The 22,908-nt window shown below is 41.7% G+C and overlaps 2 protein-coding genes across 7 annotated transcripts in view; one reads left to right on the top strand and one right to left on the bottom strand.

Annotated features, from left to right (window-relative positions):
* MYO1E (myosin IE) overlaps positions 1-14,427 on the top strand; it is a 252,434-nt gene extending 238,007 nt beyond the window's left edge. For 2 of the 4 annotated variants that reach the window (XM_030497694.1, XM_030497693.1), the window contains 7 exons: positions 2-147; positions 4,750-4,896; positions 6,098-6,255; positions 7,039-7,131; positions 8,477-8,681; positions 12,723-12,892; positions 13,321-14,427. In XM_030497694.1, coding sequence (XP_030353554.1) covers positions 2-147; positions 4,750-4,896; positions 6,098-6,255; positions 7,039-7,131; positions 8,477-8,681; positions 12,723-12,892; positions 13,321-13,397 — 996 coding nt within the window. In that variant the 3' untranslated portion in view covers positions 13,398-14,427. Of the gene's footprint in view, position 1; positions 148-4,749; positions 4,897-6,097; positions 6,256-7,038; positions 7,132-8,476; positions 8,682-12,104; positions 12,893-13,320 lie in introns of all 4 variants that reach the window. The other 2 variants (XR_003993184.1, XR_003993183.1) reach the window with 2 other exon arrangements.
* On the bottom strand, positions 12,997-20,924 carry CCNB2 (cyclin B2). 3 transcript variants are annotated; one of them, XR_003993185.1, is made up of 10 exons: positions 20,703-20,865; positions 19,585-19,713; positions 19,379-19,504; positions 18,817-18,987; positions 18,585-18,743; positions 18,041-18,277; positions 17,053-17,193; positions 16,579-16,689; positions 16,035-16,258; positions 12,997-14,391 (listed from the first exon to the last, which is right to left on the bottom strand). XR_003993185.1 is itself a non-coding variant. In XM_030497705.2 (9 exons), exons 1-9 carry the CDS (start codon positions 20,730-20,732, stop codon positions 16,154-16,156), a joined length of 1,209 nt encoding a protein of 402 aa, XP_030353565.1. In that variant the 5' UTR covers positions 20,733-20,924; the 3' UTR covers positions 13,592-16,153. The 3 variants fall into 3 exon arrangements, 1 of the variants encoding a protein (XP_030353565.1); XR_003993186.1 differs by having other exon boundaries at positions 12,997-14,385; XM_030497705.2 differs by having other exon boundaries at positions 13,592-16,258; positions 20,703-20,924.
* Between the last annotated feature and the right edge of the window lie 1,984 nt (positions 20,925-22,908).

Here is a 22,908-nt window from a genome sequence, read left to right as displayed (position 1 = left end):
GAGTGTGAAGCGAGATCTTGTCCTCACTCCAAAATGCATATACCTGATTGGACGTGAAAAGATAAAGCAGGGTCCAGAGAAGGGCCAAGTGAAGGAAGTCTTAAAGCGAAGGATGGAGGTGGAGAGAATTCTTTCTGTCTCTCTAAGGTCAGTACCTTGAAAATGTCTTTCCGTTGACACAGAAGTTTGTGTAGGATGGGGGAAATAAGTTGGTTGATGAAGTGTGGATTTCTTAAGCTGTATTAATTGAATATTGTAAACAAAGAAAGCTGAAGCTTGATCTTTTTCACTCCCAGCCCTAGTAAGTGTGCTATAGCAATAGATGTTTATAGCCAGTCACACAAACATTTTCTGACTAGTTGTTAAAATGTTTCACCTACGCTGGGTCTCACCAGTCTGGTGCATCCCCAAAACTTCCTTTGTGAAGCATATGTTCACCATGCACAAGCACATTCTATTAAGTTATGGCTCAAGCTTGTATCCCAGAAATAATTCTTACTTATAGAAGTTCATCTTGTACATGTCTACTGCTTCCTAAAGAGGTGTCATCTCACTGGTGAGCTACTCATTTATTCTAGTTGGATTTCACATCACTTCTGTTGACTGAATGTCAAGCCAATCCCAGATTGCAGGGAGTATCTGAGGTGTCCACATAGAGCAGAGAAACCCAGTTCGGTGAGCAAAACCATGAAGAAACTGCCCATAAGACCAGTGTATTCTTGCCTATATCATTTCATCCCTTTGAAGATGAGTGAACAAAGCTTCTGTATACCTCTGTATTTGTTATTGCAGTTTATCAGAGCTGGTAGCTGAGTGTCATTTAATACAAAATGATACAGATCCATGGCAAGAAGTATACTTTAAATATTGCAATAAATAACAAACTATAAGTCTACAGTTGAGTACTGTGTATTGATAGCTACTGCAGAGGGTTTTTTAGTATATGCTTATAAAATGTTCCCATTAGCATAGCCAGAAATCTTGTCACTGACATTATCCATTACTTCAAAACAGCAGATTTCACTTCTGCAGTAGTCTCACAGCCATTTCAAGATTATGGGAAGCTCTGTAAGACGTGTCTGCTCACTGTACCATCTTCAAGACCTGTTGTTTATTTATCATACATCTTTATAAGGAAAGCTACAACAAAACTATAGTAGATCTAGGTTAAAGATGAGAGCAGAACCTCAAAGTGTGGACCATGTGCTGTGCAAACCTTGAACAGATTGCAGCCAGACGCTCGAGTTGGGCCTGTAGCATTCCAAAAGCATAGTCACATTGAGTCAGCTAAAAGAACGGCTGCCTGCCAAGTTAGTGAAAGCTGTTACACTCCTCTCATATGTCAATAGCAGTTCCACAGAACCTTCTGAAGCAAAAGCAAATGTGCTTCGTTCAAACATGTGTGTTATATTATGTCCAATAATGTTTTGAACCTAGCTTATTGATTTTATTTTGTTGTAAAAAACATTTGGTTTTGTATATGCTAAAAGCAAGTTATCAAACTGTCCAGGTATGACTCCAAAACCAAACCCTTAAAAACCTATGGAGGCAAGTGGGCTTTTCCCTATTACTGTGTTGGTATGGTGTAAGTCCAAAATGAGGTCTAATCAAGGGATCTCTTAACTCTGCATAAGTGGCATGGTAGTAATGCAATGGTGTGGCTGCAGAGGCTGTAAAAGTTACAACTTCTCTCAAATCTGAGATAATCTTGTCTCAGTGACAAGAGTTAGTGCTTGTAATATTTAACACTGTACAATTAGTAAAACTAGAGTGAAACCTTTATTTAGTACATATGTAACCTGCTGTGTACTTGGAGGGGGCAGACCCAAACCAACCACGTTTTCATGGAATATTAAGTTTTAGCTAAATCAGTACAAAATGAAATATATTTTAAATGGTGGAGAGAGGATAACTGGATTCTTGCATTCCTGTCTGAACAGTGTATGTCAAGAAACCATGCACAAATTATTGACATAAGCTTGTAACAATACACTTGGAGACAAAGGCAGAATAATTAGCATTACTGACATGCATTAGCAGCAATTAACACTTCCTAGCAATTTAAATCACTGAAGAGGTTGCAATTTAAAGTGCAGATACCCAACTTGGAATTTATTCCAAGTACTAAGAATGACAATCCATACTCATGGAAATGTTCTTGCATTTTTGGTAGCAATAAATAAATAACTGAGCTTTATAATTCATCTGATAAGGAGTGACACAGGACATCCTAACAGTATTGTAAAGTTGGACTCTTGCCAAATCAGAAGAAGAAAGGACCACTGGCTGGCTAAAATTTGCTGGAGGTCTTGGGCTTTTCTTGTACATCTCATTCAAAACCTTGCTGAGACTCTAGTTTGCTTTTGAGGATAGGAAAGGAGGTCATGTTTTTACTCGTCATAGTTTTCTTACTGCTCTTTTGAATACCAATTAGGTATGTTTGTAGTTTCATACACCCTTTTCCAAACCGTGGGGAAGATTTCAAGACTTGAAAGGAGATTATAAAGTACACAAGTGGTAGGTAGATTCATCCTTCACCTAATGTCTCAAGTCTCTTACATGATAGTCAAGAGCATCTATAGCACACTATGAAGCTGTTTTTAATTCTGCATAAAAAGGTACTCACAGTTAGCAGTCTTCAGTAACCAGATGAGAAGTTGGGGTTAGGAAGTAAGACCTCCTTCCTCCTTTCAGATTTATAGAGGCAGCAATCAGGCAAACCACCTGGGAGAGGAAAAGGGAGGAGCATGCTCAAAGTAGAAATCTGTTGACTGCTGGGTAATTAGGAGCAGAAAACAGTAATGAAGGCAAATAGACCTAATGAAGTAGGGGTTGGGTTTTGGTTTTTTTTTCCTGAGCTGAATGTTGAGTCCCTTAATTAATTTAGTTGGAGTTACTTTGAAACCCTGAAGCAATACATACACATACAGATTTAGGTGAGATACCAGCACCTTCTTTGTATGATGGTATTGTTCTGCAAACTATTGAAAGAAGCTGGCTTTTAGAGACAGATATGTAACTTTGACTTGCCCTTCACCTGCCTGCCAAAGCCACCTGCCTGGTTTTCCACAGCCTTACCTCATAATGAATGTCAGTTTTAAATCCAGCAGGATCGGGACATTCCATTTCTCCAGAAAGAGATGCAAAGTGGGAGTGCCTTTTTCACTTAGTAGGTGATATTTGTTGAAATAAATTACTATTATAAAATAGTATTTTCTGGTATTAGTAATAGCAGCAGCAGATTGACCAACAACATTGACAGAAGAGCAGAGAAGCTTTGGCTTCATACTCCCTGCCATGGTCTAAACAACCATGAAATGGAACCACACATGTTCTGCCAGGAATATTTAACATTTAGTATTGGTAACTTAGTATTCCTTTCTTCAGTGATTATACTCCATTATGTGAAATCTCGTGCTTATGATGAGATAATGGTTTTGTGATAAGGTTAAGCAGTTCTCAGCTCTCCACATCTGTCAGAAGTCTTGTGCTGTCTCTTCTCCCAGACACACATTTTCCTACACTAGATAGCTCTCAGGTGGCTGCATGGGGATATGGATGAGATGTTAAAAAGGAAGGGAGGCAGAAAATTAATCTAGGAAAGGGGATGGATTCTAGCATGAATAAAAAGGGTGAGGAGCAGAGGAAAGCCTGCCCCTTCTGACAGTACAACAATGTTGTTAACTTGATTTAAATTCATTATGAAATTGCACATGAAATTCAAAGTTTCTTGTCACTTCTAATCCAATGCAAATGTGGGTAGCTGTTCAAGGGGCAGTCCCTTCCCCTTATGCTACCACCGTTCTCTTGTGTCTGATGTAGTAGTGCACTCTTGTGCAGTGATCTGGTTCTGTAAGCTCATCCAGTGGATGTTAACCAGCTTCAAAATACAGTTGGTTTACTGTGGGATTGGCAAATTGAACCAGAGCGTCCTGTGGTTGCTTATATGCTATTCAAGTCAGGAAGTAAGTGGGGAACCCATGGCCTCTATTTTCAGGTCTTACAGTTTTCTTTGGAAAGCTTTGTTTATCCTTCTTTGTAGAAAGGATGCAGAAGCAGACAGGCTCCAATGTAGTTACAGCTAGGAAGTATGCCAACATGCTGTTCAAAGGAAGAACGATACACATACAAAAACCTTAGGAGCATGCTGGAACAATAGTAATCCTGGCTAGGACACAGCAGAACTCTTTTTACTGTGAGGGCCCTGGGAGGGCAGAAACCACCCTTGCCAGATTACCGATCTGGATATAATTTTCTGTGGTTTGTAGCATCTTCAGCAGGTGTAAACAGGGGTTGATCCAAAGGTGGCAGTGCAGCCCAGCATGTGGTTTGCACACTGTGTTAAACCATTCCAAACTAAAGCCAACAAAAAGTTGGAAGCTTTCATTGCAAATTTGCTTGCTTTGGGTTTCAGTCTTACTTTCATAACCTTCAAGTTTCTAATTCACCTCTAATCACAAGTTTTGCCATTATTGAAGAGATGGCCTTTAATTGTAATCTTAATGGCACATGTTCTTTTGCTAACAGTAGTGACTTTAAAATGACTAAGTAATATTCCTGTCTCTCAGAAAGCTCCTGAAAAAAACCCCCAACCTTGGTCTCAGAAAGCAAGACTGTAATTAATGCTGCTTGGAGTTGCGTATGTTTTTAAAAGCTAACCATGGGTACTCTGCAAATATCATTATAATATTGGCTGTATTTGCTGATGAAATTTTAATCTGAATGTTACATGCTCTGATTTCTTTTCAGCACAATGCAGGATGACATTTTCATTCTACATGAACAGGAATATGATAGTTTGCTCGAATCGGTCTTCAAAACTGAGTTTTTAAGCCTCTTATCAAAACGATATGAAGAAAAAACACAAAGAAATCTACCTCTGAAATTTAGCAATACGTGAGTTATGTTTTTTTCAAGGGGCTTTTAATAATAAATAATCTTTGTTCTGTCTGCCAATATAAATAAGTGCTGGTTGCTGAGCTCCTGACACTATGCTTTGTTTAAAATAATAAGAGGCAGCACAGTGTAAAAATCTGTATGTGCAAGGAGACCAGATTTTCTGCTTAGCTCATCCAAGTAATAGGTTAGGATTGTACCTGGGCCATCTACCACTTTTCACTGTGTGCACAGAAGAGTTGCTTTTGTTCTGCTGAACACGGCATCAGGCTCAAGGGTCTTCAGCTTTATGCTACAGAGCAGCTCTGTGCCAGCAGAGCTGTCACCCCACAGCAAGGGCCAGGCCATTCACTGCACAATTAATGTGTGCAACCATAGTGCAAGATCTCCATCTCTGTGATGGCTGCTGTTTCGTATCATGAGAAGGGAGCGTCCTCTTCCAAGTCCTTAACCTTGACCTAGGAGTGGAAAGATGGTGAAGAGTTTGAAAGACAGTTCTGGAGACATACTGTAACAGTGTGAAATTCTGAAGTTTCTTGTAGTGACTGAGGACTGCAGGTGACAGGGTAGTTCTAAAGGAGCCTCATTGGGTAAATTTTATTGGGAACATTTTTTAGAAACAAAGCTGTAAATCTACACAATGTTTGATGAGCATTTTAGCTGTAAGGACATGCTGGAAACTATTACAACAGACATGAGCTTTTGTTAATGCTCCTACCTGTTAAGCAGATTAGCAACAGCAGGCCTTGGGTTTGTATGTTTATTCCATTTGAAAAAGTGGAAAAATTACAAAAGGTAATAGGTTATTATTTTACTTTGGAAAGGGTGGAGGAGGACAGTTGAAGTGTGAAACATGCCTATAGTGTATACACCTGTACACTGGGAATCCACAGCCACTATCAAGAGTAAAAGTTTTGTTCATGTAAATGCTCACTGTACACTCCAACCTCTCTGGGGCATCTTAAACTTCCTTTGAGTAGCTCTAGCAGGAAAGTTAAAGTATTAATTAACAAGAACATTTTAAAAAGCATGAAGGAGAGATGTAATCAGGCCGCTCATGGCACCTGAGTCACTCAGGGAATATAGATTCTTAGTCCAAGCTTTTTATATTTCTAAGTTACCTGCTGCCAGGTGATACTGACCTGATTTGACATAAGTACTTTCTGATTTTTTTATTCATATATTCACATGTTTACATTAGACTTGAAGTGAAGCTGAAAAAGGAGAGTTGGGGGCCCTGGAGCAGTGCTGGTTCTCGACAAGTGCAATTTATGCAAGGCCAAGGAGACATAGCTGTTCTCAAGCCAAGCAATAAAGTGCTGCAAATCAGCATTGGACCAGGGCTACCAAAGAATTCCCGTAAGTATGAATTTCCTTTATGTATTAGTGAATGGTTTAGAAATTTAGAGAATGGGTGATTCTTTCTCTCCTTGCTTGCCTCTAGCCTCAGCATGTTCTTTATTATTTCTCTGTAATGCTTAAATGAAGATCCAAGTTACGGATCCTAACAGTCGTGCTGGAATGTTGTTGCTTTCACTAATACCAACTGTTTCTGAAACATCTGTAATTCTTTGCTTTGTGGCAAAAGAAGTGAGAGCATTTAATCATGTGACATAGTACAAATGGCACAATTAGCCAGGTATTTTGGGGAGGAGTCTCTCACTCTGCTAAGCTCCTGCAGTTCCTACAGTCTAGCTGATGAAGAAAGGTCTGCATCAGGACAAGACAGGTTGTGATGTGAGGAAAGGTAACCTCTGTGCATCACCAAAGATTGAGCTGCAACTACACCAGCCTCTTGGGTTTCGTGTCCTACCTTTGTCTCATACTAATTGCTGATCAGAAACAGTATAGTCCAAAGTACTGCTGTGCCAGCTACCCATGGTTTATAAACAAGTTCATAAAGCTGACAGTCTTTTGCACCTCATTTACTGTAGTCTTGAGACAGCTTTACTTTACTTTATATTCACAAAAAGGAAAGTATGCCCAAGTCATCCTTTTTGCACCTGAAGCTCTAGAACACCTGGCCAGCGCTGTACGTGTCAGATTCATTATTGCTGAAGAAGAGCACTTTCTGATTAGAGTAGGGGTCAGGCAGCCAGAAGGACGTACCCTTAGATAATAAAATGGGTTGGTTTTTTTTAGGTCCTACTAGACGGAACCTTACCCAAACTAGAGGGTATTCCAACAGGTCTCAAAGTCAGAGTTACCCTATGAGAGCCGCACCACCTCCTCCTGGTAAGTCCTCTTAGCCTCGGGCAAAAACAAAATTCAGAATTCAGGTTTTCACTTTACTCTTGTCATCTGATAATTTTTACGCATTAAATCCTAGTAAGGGCTTAAAATCCTCTTTAAAAGATCCTTAAAACCTAAGTTGTAGGCATTGTTTGAGCATTGTATTGCTTGAGTCAACAGACAATCAAACTGGTATTCCACCAGAGATGTCCTGGTTGTCATGGATGCTGGCATTTTCAGCCACTTAATGCAAGACATGGAATCTAAACCTTACCCCTTAGCCTTCTCCACTTTCAAGGGTAAAAACTATACACTTCCCAGGTCATAGACAGTGCTTTGCAATGAAACTGCTTTCAGTGCCAGTAAACAATAGAACGCAATTTATGTCTCAGTTGTCCCACCCTGGTACCTAACTTCTGTGTATGCTAAGCACTGAGATGTATCAGCTGTGCCAGTAAGCAGCATGGCTTTTTCTAATGGGATTGATGTCATTAGGGTGTTTCACTTCTGCTCTTGAGAGATATGATTAATTTAGCCTGTGAACTCAGAGGGGAGAACAATATTCCATTGACACAACATTCCCCAAGTGGTTTTTTGTTTTTTTACTTACACTCCCAGAATACTTTCAGTCAGCTGCTGCTTATGAAGAAGCACAACACTAATGGTGCGAGCTGGGTATGCAACCAGTCTTGGTCACCAAATTAACTAGACAATTCCCAATCCTCACAGCTATAGGAGTCAAACTTAAGGACTTCATGGTCTGCAGTAACTGCTTGTAGTAAAAAGTGGGAAATTACTGTAGCTGAGAGTTAACCTGTCTACAAACAGATAGTAAATATTCCTACAGAGTGAGTTAAAGCAAGGAAAGTCTGTTCTGGTATTTTCAAAAACTCTTTCAGCAGTTCTATAGCTAGATGAAAAAGCCAAACATTGGTTGAAGCAGCCTTGTGCTTGCAGACACTGCCCAAACTTACCTCATGTAGGTAAGGTAGTTCGGATGTAAATTTGTACACGTCTAAGGCACCAGTGGATACCCATTCCTGCAGTATGGCCTTTTGTAATTGATTATCTCCCAGTGCTTATGACAGGTCCTGAACAGACATCCTCTTGTTTGTAACATCCAAGGCACACGTCTCTTAACTTGAGCACAAGTCCATGAAGACATGAAACAAAAACAGATTGCCAGCAGACCCCAGACTGCGTCTAAATCAACATTGTTTTAAAGTACCTCAATATCTGGGTCTCGCTGACAGCCAGATCTGACAGCTGAGCCATCAACACAAGGGAAAAGTTACCTCTACTGAGTTATAATTTGGAGTGGATGTGTTCACACTTTATTTACTTCTAGGTCAGCAGCAAAATGGAGTAATAAATCCCCCAGAGTTTGTAGCACCTTCCCATGTCCCAGGAAACCAGCGGGCCAGTCAGAAAAACCTGTATACAAATATGACACGTCCAGCTTTACCACGGCAACTGTCAGGAGGATCAGGCAAGATTTCACAGCAACCAGAAAGCTTGGATTTCTTGAAAGTACCTGACCAAGGAGCAGCTGGGTAAGATTTTTACATTAAACCTGAGAAAAAAGTGTCAACTTTTGTAAATAGCTTTACACACACAAACCAACTTACATGTGACTTACACTGTGTACAGAGATGACCAGATTGTGCTACTAAGCTGTACTCAAAGGTATCATCATCTTCCAGAGGATTTCAAAACACATATTCCATTGTAAGCCTTTAGGAATGAAGCTGAACCAGTTCTAGTTAATACCTTAAATTTGCCTGCTAACTTCTGCTTAAGGATATTAAGGCACTTAGCAGAGTTTGACTAGGCCTTCTTCCCCTCTGGCTTGCAGATCATGAACAGCAGATTTTGTGGCAGGTCTCATGCCCAGAAATGCTGGCTAATAGTCCTTTTGTTCCACCTTTGACTCCTGATTTATGCACCAGACTTGTTCTGCTTCCCTCTACTAAGCCCCTGATTTCTTGGTTCTGTCTTTCTGCTACTTCTGGTGCTTTGTTTCGATACTTTTGACTCTTGGTTAGTGCGGAATGCCTAGTGATGTAATAAGACCTACCCCCCCCTCAAACCTTGTAGGATTGTCTTAGGAACATATTCTGGAAGGCTGCGGCTTACAAGTCCAAATGATGCTAAAATAATCTTGATTGTCATACTGCCAAGCCTTCCTCCTTAAAAGGAAGTACAGGTTGTTGTCAACTCTGAAACCAGCTGCTCCAGATCTTGACTGAAAATCCAGAAGCAGGCAAAACCTCCAAGTTGTGGAAATCAAAAGTCAAGTATTTGTTGGACCTTGGTGCTCCAGAATGTTAAAGGCCTTGCAAGATTTTAAGCTTTTCAATGAACAGTTTCTGCTTCAATTTAGCCTTTTTATTCCACTCTCTTGTAGAACATTAGTGGAGCTTTACTGTAGTGGGAATTTGAGCACCACTTAATCGTCAGAGAATGCTGTCAATTCGGCAATTCTAGCACAAAAAAAGAAATAATCTGGTTTTGAATAAGCAGTTTGTGTTTCTCCTTGTTGATGACTTCCTTTTAATTCTGATGTAACCAAGTCCCAGAGCATATTAAATCAACAAGGAAAGTTCTATTAGCAGATAGAGTAAAAATCCAGTGGGGTAAGGTGTAATAACTTTGCATAGTAATGGTTAGTGCAGACACAATTCTGTTCTCCACAGCTCAGGTAAACACACATGATAAACACCTCCAACAAAACACTGTATTAAATGACATCTTCACTGCCTGCCACAGTTTTCACTGATGAATATGCTCAAGAGGGGTAGAAAAAGACCCCCCCCAACAGCCATAGCAGTAATTGCAACCAGAACAAGTAAGGAACAGGTATCCATCACTTCCTTCTGGATAGATTTTGTAGAAGGTGAGCTTCTCTATGGGAAGCCACAAGTAAAGCAAAAGAGCACTGAGTGACATAGCACAAAGTAACATAACTTATTCTGAGGGAAGAGGACCTGGAGGAGTGAGGGGTTGCTTAGTTTGTTCGTTTGGTTTTGTTGTGGTTTGGATTTTTTTTTTTCTTTCAAAGCAAGCCAAAGCTGTAGGCGACACACAGTAACAATATGGGTGCTACTGTGTAAGGTAAAGGAACATCATCTAAAAAGGGCCTAGCAAAGTTACTTCGTAGACCATAATATCCAATTTGTGAGTTGCTGCCTGTCTAGTACACCCCACAACTTCATTGAATTGTGCTTCCTACCTGAAGTGTAAAATAGTATTTTGGGCAGAAATGGTGGAAAGTGCCTGCTCTGAGAGGAGCAGAGTGCAGCTCCGTGAGGGTGACTTCAGGTGGGCATCGAAGCAAGTAGGTAATGATTTGATTTTACATTTATGTGACTCCTGAAAAGAGGCAGACTAGTCTAGGAATTGGAGTCTTTTGACTTAGCATATTCCATGCTTTGTTAGTGCAAATAACCCCGTGTCCTGAGCTCACAGTCAGAAGAGCAACTTGCAATCACGATAATAGACACAACCCGGTTATTGTCCCTGCCAGTACTGGCGGTGACCAAGGCAGAGTGCCGGTGCATGTCCCCAGGGCTGCTTCAGGCACACTCCAGGGCATGTCGGCAGTGTCGCGGCACAGACCAACCGGCATCGCGCGCCCCCTGCTGTCGGGACAGTGGCACCGCCGCAGGTGGAGCTTCACTTTGGCCGACACCGCCAGGACAAGCGGTGCGTTCCTTTCCATCATCTTCTCGCTGCCCACAAACTGCTGTCACCCTTGGCCAGCACAAGCATCAGGGACCTGGCTGGACCGCGCAGTAATGTAGCTAAGTAAGCAGATCCTTCAACAAATAGATCAACTCCCAAAGCCAGGCTAGACCAGAGTCAGGCTCACAAAGAAATGAAGGTAGCAGGTAAGCCCAACACCAGAGGGGTTCTGCCTGCCCTTCCTTCCAGTTCTCCCTGTACAGTACCATTCCCAGCACTCAAATTTCTCCAGTACGTTCACCACTAAGAAAAACAAACATCCAAGAGGAGTCTTACAGTGGTAACAGACCAAAAAGAATTACCTGTCCAAAAGTGAGAGTTGCATTATAAGCTTTTCTCTTACTGTACCCAAAAGAACTAACTACATCCAGCAGTGTGGTTCAGGTAAGTTTTCCTCTGTGAAATGAGTGATTTAAGGGTTGTTCAACAAATGACCAAAGGTAGTAGCAAGAGCCAGTGTTAATATGATCTGTAAAGGCATGACTAAACAGAAGTGGAAAGCAAGGTTCACTCTATTACTGATTTCACGGATGAAACGTACAAAGGGAAGATTGAGCTAGAACTGACTGATACAGAGCCCAAAGGCACAGAGGGTGAAGGAGAGCTCCCACTGAGTCACAAAGAGCAGAGAGGAGCCCCTTGTTTCCGAACTCCTGATGGAGCCTTGGCACAGCTGAGTCCAAACTGAGGGGGCATGGTGCTGCTAAGGACAACAGCTTTAACTTTCAGTTATCATCATTAACAGTCCAATACAAATTAGTTAGAAACCACCATGCTCTCACCAGCAAAACATCTCATTCAACATGTTCTTGTCCTACTGTGGTTGCAGAAAAGCCAAGCTACTTTTCTAAGACTTGCTCTGAATTCTTTTATTTCCATACATATGTCTAGGTTTGACAACGTATCCTATCCCAAGCAAAGTCAATACATGCTGAACAACAGTAGATAAATTTAGAACTGAAACACTGTTCTAACCCATACTTCAAAGCTCATTTTCTGGTGCAGTTCACTGCACAAAACTAGACGAAGACACACTAACAAAAATTATGTCTAGAACTTAGCATAAGTAACTATGAGCCTCTGCAAGAGCTGTGTGATGTTATTGTGGCATTATATGACATGATCACAATTAGCTCCTCCACATTACTGCAGTGTTTTTAGTCATTCATCACATTTATTTATTATTTACATTAAACTGACATATTGCATCTAATACCTGTTCTCTCTTCCAGCCTTTATTACCTGATGAGCTGACAAAATGCATTTCTTCCCTCTTTCCCCTTCCTATCTTTGGAGTGGTCACAGCTGTGACAGAGTTTGTGCAGCATCTCCCCTGTTGCTTCAGAGTTGACTATAACAGAACAAGTCCATAGATGGCCCTGGAGTCTGAGGCAACTTAAAAGAGAGACAGTCTCTTACAGCTTAGTCACAAGAATGGTAAAGTAGCAAGACTGTGAGCTAGAACTTTGTTTTTAATACTGGAAACTACAGTGAAGTTGGGGTATGGGGAGAGACAGACTGAACCGTGTAGCTGCCAAGATACACATGAACTGCATGTACACATTTGTTTACATTCTAGCCTGAGCACTAAAATGCTACACTGAGCACTGTGCATTTGAACTGCTCTTTGGAAGTACCTATTCATCCATTTCAGTAGGGAAGAAATGGCAACTGGGCCTTTCATAAGGAAGCCTTAGATTGCTGTTTTAAATTGTTCTGCCATTTAAGAGAATCCTTTTTCCCTTGTTCTGTGATACTCTCTAGAACCAGTCCATTAGCACAGAGGGGTTGATAAGGCTTAGGTTCAAGTCATATACTTCAAAGCACATTTATGTTTTTCCTCCTGTCAGGGTCCGCAGGCAGACGACAAACCGACCACCACCAGCTGGAGGAAGGCCAAAACCACAGCCCAAGCCTAAGCCTCAGGTACCGCAGTGCAGAGCACTGTATGCATATGATGCTCAGGACACAGACGAGCTTAGCTTTAATGCCAACGACGTGATTGATATAATTAAAGAAGGTACGTATTGATACGAAGACATGACTTTTTGAGCTACCCCACAGTTATTCTCCCTCATTAAGCTTGCAAATCTCTATGCTAGCTCAGAGAGTAGAGAAGTCTCCACACCCACGCCAAACCAACCTCATCAGTGAGGTATGCATTACTTGTTGCTCCAGATCTCCAGTTCTGTTAGTAATTCTGTCACAGGCTCTGGCTGAAAGTTAGCTTAAACCACAGCTATAGCACAAGAACCAAGAAAGTAATAAAACAGTTCTAACTCTTTGTGTCTCTAAAGCAACCTCATAAGGCAGTGATGCAGCCAAAAGATTAGCAAGCTCAGGTTCTCCACAAGAAGGCTCTCGCTTTGTGGAACAGCTTTGCAAAGCTGCCTCTTCAGGTATATAGAAAGTTTACAGAACTTCACTACTTTGCTTTCTTTGTCATAGATCCTTCTGGCTGGTGGACAGGAAGACTACGAGGGAAACAAGGTCTGTTTCCCAACAATTATGTCACCAAGATATAAAAGACTCAGACAAAAATTGGCATGAAGTTTTACCTGTGGTTGAAGATATTTTTTCCTTGCCTTCAGGACATTTTGGTTCTGAGATCTGCCATTATCAGCAGGGTTTTCACCAGTGAAGTTGTACATGAGCAGGAAGAAAGTTACCCACAGCACAGACTTTGATCATGTGTCTCAGAAGCATACAGCAATGGACATGCAGACCAATTATTTATTATATTTAAAACCTGGTTTTAACAGCTATTAAGCAAAGAGTACTCAAACTTACAATTTTCCTGAAACAGAAAGGTGCTTTGCAGTCTGGGACCGGGGACTTTGAACTGGGTGTATTTAATAAGTGCCTTCAGCTGAAGATCAGTAACTTTTAAATATCAGTAACCTTTGCAGTTATCTACTGAAGATGCTAAATGCACATTTCCTCTAATGCAGATCATTCTGGGGAAACATGCTAAGTATGCTGCTACATGTCAAAAAGATTTAGGCCAATGGGATATTATTACCATCTAAAAACCTACTGTGATGGTGTATTTAAGTAATTCTGTACAGAGTTGTAATGGAACTGCTTTGTGTTTGCTGATGTGTTTAGGGACTCCAGCAGGCAGTCTAAGAAGTTAAACCAGGAAACCACATAGTACTGTGTGCTAAATAATGTTGCCTTCTTTAAGATTTATAGTGTAATATGGCTGGCCCATGTTGGACTTATGTTTAGTGCTCTACCTGTAATAAGTGTCTTTATGCAGAGCTGTACATTTATAGAAACAGATCATATACTGTATATAAAAACTGAGTATGATAGAAACATGTATGAATGTATAATGTAGTATTCCGCTGCTGTTATTCATGAAGTAGTTCTAGAGTTTTTATGCCAGGTACTCACAGATATGCACTACTCCTTTCAAATGGCAAAACTATTACTGCTCAAATCTGATTGCCTCCCATACCAGAGTGGCTGTTCCTTGCCATACAGTTACCACCATTCATGCTTTGCCTTCTGAACCTCCAGAAAATAAAACAGAAGCAGCAGTTAGCTGAACAGGTCTGTCCTCTGTGCAGTTTGTTTCCAGTTACATATACAAACATATCCCTTCACAATGACTGTTGATTCTACTGCCCTGATTTCTAAAGAAAAATATCCCCTTCCTTTGCCCCAAACCATTGTCACCATGCCCAGCTGAAGTGCTGTGCATTACATTTTCTCTTATTAAGAGCAGCTCAATAAAATGCCTGTGTATGTTAGGACATTGCATAAGCTTTAAGATAAAGCTGGAAGTCTTGAATCCCCTCCTTCCTCAACTGTTCCCTAAGTCTACTTTAGGCACACTTAAACTCCCTCTCCATTAAGGGATAACAGACTGTAGAATCTGCTCCTGGAAGCTGGGCCTTAGTTTGGGGGGGAAATCACATACACAAAAGGGATCAAGCACATATTTCAAAAGACTGTTTGCAGTAAGCGCTAGGTTGACTTATCCTATGGGAGAAAGAAGTCTCCTGCTCAAGATAAAATGCAGTAGTTTCAACATCCTTCCCACAGGGGGAGCACTGAAGTCTAGGCCATTGTTGCAGTATTGAGTGCTACATCAGAGCCAGCACACTCATGACTAGGCGACACTGGGAAAAGGGAGGTAATAAGATCAGTGCAACTTAACAGGTCTGTAACTTAACATTAGTTATATAGCACTAAGTTAATAAATGTGCTGTTACACTTACCTGTTACACTACATCCTGCAGTGTAACAGGTAAGAGATCCAAGATTGATGAAGTGGGGATTGCTGCTCAAGGCACAGTCACTTCAGGTAGCCAATGCCCTAAATAGGCTTCAATGAGGTATTGAGGCAGAAAAGACTTACTTACTACTTGCACAGTTGTATTCCATGAGCATACAGATACTAATGTTTAAAAGCAGCAAAGGAAAGCAAAATGGGAAGTGATAAAGAAGAATGTACTTAAGGGAGGTGGGACTGTCTTCTCCCAGGTAGAGAGGTTTATTAGAGGGAAGGGGAAGAGAAGGGGTGTTCTATGAGTGAAGTGGCAATTGAAAGCTTGGGGGGTAGGGTGTGTCTGAGAAATCAAGCAGATTTTAAGAAAAGAGTTCCACACCCACAGCCCCTGCACACAGTGGTCAGCATCACACGAGACTGAGAATTTTCCTACCTTAGCTCGTTTTGTTTAGGTACACAGAGATAGAGGATACATTGTCTTAAGTTCAGCTAAACACAAATATTTACCAGGGTAGTATGTGTTACAGCCAGCTTACCTACCTCCCCAGACTTGAAGGTAACAAATTACAAAAAGAAATTTGTGTATACTACTTTGAGACCAGACACTGAAATAAAGTATGTATTTGAGGGACACCAAGAAAAGATGAACTGTCTGCCTGGTTTCATACCTTAACAGTGAAAACAGAAAGTTACAAAATATAAATCACCATAATACCTGGAGATTCTCACTAGAAACAACCACTGAGAATAATCATCCACATTAATTACAAGCTGTATCAATCACCTACTTATTTGATGTCTTGCTTGGACATTAAACTGCAGACCTGTCTAGGTAGAGCCTTTAAGATTCACTCTTTTTCATAAAAGAGAAGCTTTATTTCTAGGCAGAGAGTTGTATTACACAGAAAGTTTAAAATTTCACCTTCCAAACCTGAAATGTCTCTGGTACAGCTGGAATGCTATGTACAAGGAGCAGTAGTTTTGCCTCAATAGGCTGATAAAGACAAAGTGCATACACCAACAGGACCTTGCTGCCTACGGTTATCCCAAGAGTGGTAAAGCCAGGTCCTTGATTATCTTGCTGTTCAGTTGAGGGATTGTGCTGATCATCAGTAGTTTGCTACTTGCATACTTGTTCTTTGTAGCCTGCAGAGGCAGAGGGACAATGTTACAACAGATGAACATAAATGCTGTGCATGTAAAACATTTTATAATTTTGGGTCTATTAGCCTGACTACTTGGAAAACAAACAAGCAAAGTTAGAAGCAAACCAGACTGCAAATTTGTAAGAGCACAGTTCATCTAAAATACTTTGAAGCTAGTACTAATGCAACACCCTCTAGTAGCCTTGTCAGAATAGCACAGGCTTTAAGGTGACATACGGAACATTTACCTAAGGAGCCAGAATATACAGCAAGGGTTCTCTCTAAAATATTTAGAAAGAAGATTTAAGTAGTGGTACTTACAGTGTATTTAGTTAAGTTCTCATTTACTTTGAACACATTCTTGGCCATATGTTTCATAGTCATCTCAAGACTGTCTTCTGTATACCCAGTGTAGTACTCCTGCTTTGCATCCTGCAGTGTAACAGGTAAGAGATCCAAGATTGATGAAGTGGGGATTGCTGCTCAAGGCACAGTCACTTCAGGTAGCCAATGCCCTAAGCTTCATGGCTTAGCCTTGAGTGCTAGGAACTGTAGCACTGTCAGATCCAGAATAACTTCTGGTGCACAGCAGGAGCCTGGACATATCAATGCCAAGAACCACATTTCTACACTGAGCAGAAGATAAAAGCAGCAACACTTGCAAAGTAACCCGTAATTGAATTACGGGTCACTATTCATGGTCCACAATTTCATTAGTCTGCATGTACCATGAAAATTATTAAGATCTATCTTTATTTACAGCATGACCTTCATTAACTCAATTAAAATACTTACCCATTTGTTATGTCCCAGAAGCTTTTGGGACAAGCATAACGCAGCAGCTGCAATCTCTGAAGGACGATGGTGAACCATGTCATAGTCTATCAGCGTCAGCTCCATTAGGTATTTTGCTAGTGTATGTTGCTTAGCGTCAGCCTACCAGATTGAGAGCTCGTTAATCCACAAAATTTCACTTCACCTTACCATAATAATTCATAATTGTTTATTATATTCATTAACTGACAGAAACAGCCAACAAAAATCTTTACTATGGTCTAAGGACCATACTCTCTGTTAACAGGCACTCATCTCAAAATCGAGACCAGAGTCCAAACTAGTCCAGTCTAGCACCCATTTAGAATTCAGACGCAAAGTCAAGCAAAGGAGACAGAAAACTGCAGTACCAGGCACTGCTGTGCCCAACCAAGGATACAAATACTCCTTTTGTAATACGCTGGGGTGGGGGGGACACAACATAACACAAAAGTGTAAAATATGTCAAGGGGATCCTTGTTAAAGCAGTCACCTAACATCAAGCATTACCTAGTGGTCTGTTGAGGTAACTGAAGCCCATTCAAGTGTGGGCAGTTCACTCAAGACGGTTCACTGTCTGGTCAAAGTCAATATTTTTATTCTTAAGTGATACAGTATTTACATTCAGAAGTTATCAGGAACAGTAACACTGCTCCCCTTTATACTAGGGGGAATACCCAAATCACCAGACAAAAGACTAAAAGCAAGGATTCTGCTCTAGGTGTGTTTAACAGGAAAATTACTGCCACTAAGACTGAACACAGTGGCCAGTAAATACAAACATGAACCGCTACTGGCTGCCACAGTGACATTGTCATGTTACACCACATGGTGGAGTTCGTTACCTGAATTTCTTGATCCAGAATGTAAGCAGCAAGTTAGTAAAATCACATAACAAAAGTGCCAGAAGCAATCCTGGAAAGACTTTACACATATAAGAAAGTTCTAGGTAATGAGGACAAGTACCCACCTCTCCAGCTTTTGATGCTCTTCTCAAGAAATGAATTGGAAGAGGTCGTCCCAAGTTGAAGTTTAACTCTTGAAGAATCACGATCTCCATTTCTCTGATTTCATTACTGGTGTAGGCATTGTCAGTAATGTAAACAAAGTCTGCTACATCAGGAGAGAACATCTCTTCATATTTTGAAGCTAGAAGCAGTGCTGTTACACCCACCAACTGAAGCCTCTTCCGAGGCACTGGATGACTCTGCAATATATGAATTTAAAAAGCAGGCCCCAGCATGTCAAACTCTAGATAAACAGATTCGAATTTATCATTTTTAAACACTAGTATGACAGTGCTTACTCCTGTAACATAAATGAGACTTCAGAAGCATCCCTACAATGACAGGTGCAAAGAGGACGGCAGCTTCAGAGTTAAGATGCAACATTATACAGACTGCTTACACAAAGAGTGGACTGTGTAGGTTCTTAGATTTATAAAGAAAGGATAAATCCTAACTCAGTAATTGAGCAAGTCTCCTAATACAAACACGAGTTGAAAAGTATCTTACCTGTAAGAAGCGATCCATAACTGCAACACACATATACAGCGTTTCCTGCAAAAGCTGGAATCTTGAGTGGACCTGGACAAGCCAGTCCACTAAAATGGAACGCATCCGCCCATTGATTGTCTTCCCATCAAGGTAACGTGGGCGGACCGCTTGCTGCAGCTGTTGAAGAAAAAGCTGTGTGAGCAACAAGATGAACACTGTACTGCAGAAGCACAGACTCAGAATGTCCTACCTCAAGGTCTCTCAGATACTCATAGATATCTTTTACGTAGTCACTACACAGCTGGGGATCCATGCAGTCCTCAGCATCAATGTCTTCTACATTGTTGAGCAACACATCAGAGAAGGCTTGGCACAAATCCTCCTCTTGCATAGATATATCCATAGGGACAGGAGACAGAATCTAAGGGACAATAGTGCTTACATATTTACTGTTTACACTGCAATGCTCCCTTGTTTCCACATTTGTCTCCAGCTATTAATACAATTCTTTAAGAAGTTAAAACTGAGTTTGCATTCTAGCACTCCAAGCTTTCACCAAGATGCTGTACAGACAGAATCAGAAAGCCTTCTAGTAACTGCCATCTAAAGCAGAAGCTTCATCCAGTACTTCAATAGCTAGTTCTACCACTTTAATGTTAGCTTTTAAACACAACATGCATTAAAGCAAAACTTCAGCTTTTTCAGCAGGAAAATGAGATACATCAGATAAATGAGATAAACTAACTATTCTGAAGTTAGAGCTCTAAGTTTCAAACGAAATTAAGAACCAGAACAGTATCGTTACTTCCTACCTTTGGAACATCAGTTTCTTTCAAAGCTCGATTCACAGCAGCTGGAGGTTTTGGCAGTACAGTTACATTTGTCATCTTGTTAGGTCCTTTTGTAGGCTTTATGGATGCTTTGGAACATTCAGTTTTCTGTAGTGAAAACAATTACTATTAGTACAGAGGCAGTAATCCACCTTTTCCTTACAGAAAGATTTCAAATTTTCCCTTACCTTAGCTATGCGTGTTCCTCTTGTCGTAACTTTATTCCCTATTTCTTCCAAAGCAGCCCTTTTGCCAGGAAGGTGAGTTTTGGCTTTACTTTTAAGGTCAAGCAGAGCATTCTCCACCCCTCGAGTGACCTAAAACAATAAAAGTGCAGCTTAAGACTCTGAGACCTTTCAGGTGCTTAACTCCATTATACACTTACCACCACCATACCTGTGTATGCTATCCATTACTCAACCACTTTTTATTTCCTACTCATTCACACATGCTTAGGAGGAAGAAGTCTCCTGGTATAGGTTTCAGGGTGTACTGCGCTCTCTACGGTATTAGAGCAACGCACTCCATCTCGTTCTTCCTCAATGACAACTTTTTGTTAGAGCGCTTACCTACCACTTCACTGTTTATTGTCTTCACACATTTGTAACTAGTTTTATTCCCATGAACAAAGCCATTTCTTTATTACGCACAGACCACACAAATTACAGAGTTAGGCACACAGAAACGAACATACTTTGTCACACGCAGCGCATGAGCCACCACGTTTCTAAGGTTTCTCGTGGAGTTAGGATTAAACCATCGAACAGCCACCATGGAGAAGAGGTTCGTGTGCCGTCCCGTCCCCCCCCCCCCGCACCCTCCCATTACACAGCTTTAATGTGCTCCCCTCTCCCCCCCCCCCCCCCCCAGCGAGGAGCGCGCGGGGCGTGCCGTGTGCAGCGCAGAGCCCCCTCAGCGCGGGGGGCGCGTGCTCTCACTTCACAGCTCAGCCCGGTACAGCCCCCCACCCCGCGGGTCCCGCTCCGCCCCGGTCGCTACACGCTAAAGCACAGGGGAGCTCCCGGCCAGACCAAGCGTCGAGAGCCGCCTCCCTCACACACACACACGCACACACTGGGCAGAGCCCTTTCCAGCCTGCTCGCACCGCGACCCAAACCCGCAGAGCTCGGCTACCTGAGGGGAAAGAGCGGCAGAGCCTATGGGCCTTCACACGCTCCCACCTCGCCCGCTCGATACCCCCCACCTCCCGCACCCACTCCCCCGCTCTGTCCCCCCACACTTTCCCCTCTCTTCTCTCCCCCTCTCGCTTCCCCCTTCCCTTTCCCGCGGCACAAGCAGTACTCACAGGGGCGCGACGCGACACCGGCAGCGCCATTGCAGGGAGTTACAAGGAGGCAGCGGCCGCTCACACCTGCCCTCACAGACCAGCTGCTGCTTTGGGCTGCACCGGTGACTAGTGCCTCACGCCGCACCGGCTCCTCTTAAACCCCGTCCTGCTCTCCCATTGGGCAGAATCGTACGATGCACGTCCTCAATTGGTCCACCGTCTCAGGCCCCTCCCAAACAGGAAACGGCTTGAACCACTTCCGTCCAGCCGGGCGCTGCGGCGGGCGGTGCGGGCTGGGGCCAGCAGCAAGGGGCTGTGCGGTGGTCAGTGCGCGGCTGTCGCGGCCAGGGGGGTGCTGTGCACTCACTGAACAGATGCACGGCACCTGCGAAGCGTTCAGTTTAAATGCCGCCCATGGCTTGAGGAAGGCGTGGCACCCGGCTACAACAGTGAAGTTAAGAGGTTCCCGAAGCTCAGGACTAGTTCAGCTCTACAGCAGTTGCCTGAACTTACATAAAAGTCTAATGAGAACTATGTTGCAATCTCCTCGAACCTCACATTGTATGTGTACCCACATACACACAAGTTAGTTTTAGATCCTGCCTCAGGGCAGTGTTGCAGGTGTTTCTGTTTTAATCAGCGTATGCTGGACCTCACACGTGCCTCCCATCGCATGACTGCTCTGCATCATGAGCACCAGCAGGTTGGGGGAACTGCGGTGGATGGGGCTTTGAGCAGCCTGGTCCAAGGGAAGGTGTCTCTGCCCATGGCAGGGGGCTGGAACTGGATGAGCTTCAAGGTCCCTTCCAACCCAAACCATTCCATGATTCTATACTCAAACGTGGCTAAAAGAGAATTCTTTCCTAGGCTGTAGTTGTAATAATACATGTTTGCAAAAGAATCTGCTTACAAAGGTAAAACAAGGCAAAAAGAAAACTTACATAAGAAACAGATTTTGAATGATACCAGTCTAATGTTTTATTTATTGCATACAAAAGGATTTCTTTTGACAATGGAATTTTATATGAAAAGTAATTTGATGCATACTGTTGAGAATCTTATCTTCAAAGTCAAAGATGCTGCAGAAAACTTAAGGCAATGCATCTAAGCATATAAAGCACAGTAAGTGGTGGAAATTCTCAAAATCAAAAGCCTATTCTTTTTCCTTCCCTTAAATTACGGTTAAATCACAACTTTCTGGAATAGAAGTAGGCTGCAGCTTTATTAGCCCCTGCAATAGCATGTAAGATCAGAACACTGTGATTCCTGACAAATACCTAAGTGTTCAACATCACATTACAATGTTATGCATACATTTAAAAGCAAGACAATATCAGTAATATCAGTAGCAGTTTATAAAACAAGTAAATTCATGGACCACTAAAATAGCTCTAGTACCTGGCACCCAGATCAGGTGCATAAAATACTTCCAAAAAAAATAAAAAAAAAAAAAAAAAAAAAAAAAAAGGAAATTTAAATAATAATTATCCCCCAACCTGTGCTGCTTTGTCCTGTAAGGAAGCCAAAATAGATTTTATCACATAACCAGGAGTCTCAATTATTTCTGAGCCCAACCCACCCTTTTTTTTTTGTCCTATGTCTCTGAAGTACCTTCTTGGAAACTTTTAGAAGTGAGTATCATCAGACTTAAAGCATCAGTGGTCAACCAATTTCCCTCCTTTTCAACAGTCACTAAAGAACAGAAAGTCTGTTCAGTCCTTCCAGTTGCTTTTATTCATTTTCACCAATGCAGCTTCAAAACTTCATACTCACTTTCAGTTTCCTACAGCCATAATGTTGAAGAACATTTAGCATAAAACCATGTCAGGTTTTGAAGCACTCAAATCACGTGTTGCCTCTCTCCCATATCCCCCATTGTACAAGCACATAGTGGTTTTAAGTTCAGTTTTAGCAATACAATTAAGCTTTAAAGTGTCCATTTATCACACATGCTGGAATAAAATTTCTCTCCACTTAAAGCCTCAGTGCCAGAGATGTTAAGTTTATTGCCAGCAATAGACACTGCACTGGCAAACGCTACTCCTAACGGATAAAAAAAAACATAAGATAAAAAGGAAGCAGCTTTAACCAGACAAAAACAGGCATCAAATTAGATAAGGTAATATTTATAAATGGATTAGTTAGTGTAAACATAACAGTTCATCTTCTAGGTTTACTGTAAACCATTTTACACTTGATCTGGTTATGAAAGACAAAGACAAGA

This window comes from Strigops habroptila, chromosome 9 (assembly GCF_004027225.2).
Source record: "Strigops habroptila isolate Jane chromosome 9, bStrHab1.2.pri, whole genome shotgun sequence".
NCBI classification, from domain to species: domain Eukaryota; kingdom Metazoa; phylum Chordata; class Aves; order Psittaciformes; family Psittacidae; genus Strigops; species Strigops habroptila.
Note: the sequence above shows the minus strand (reverse complement) of the source record. Positions and strands in the feature narration are given on the sequence as shown.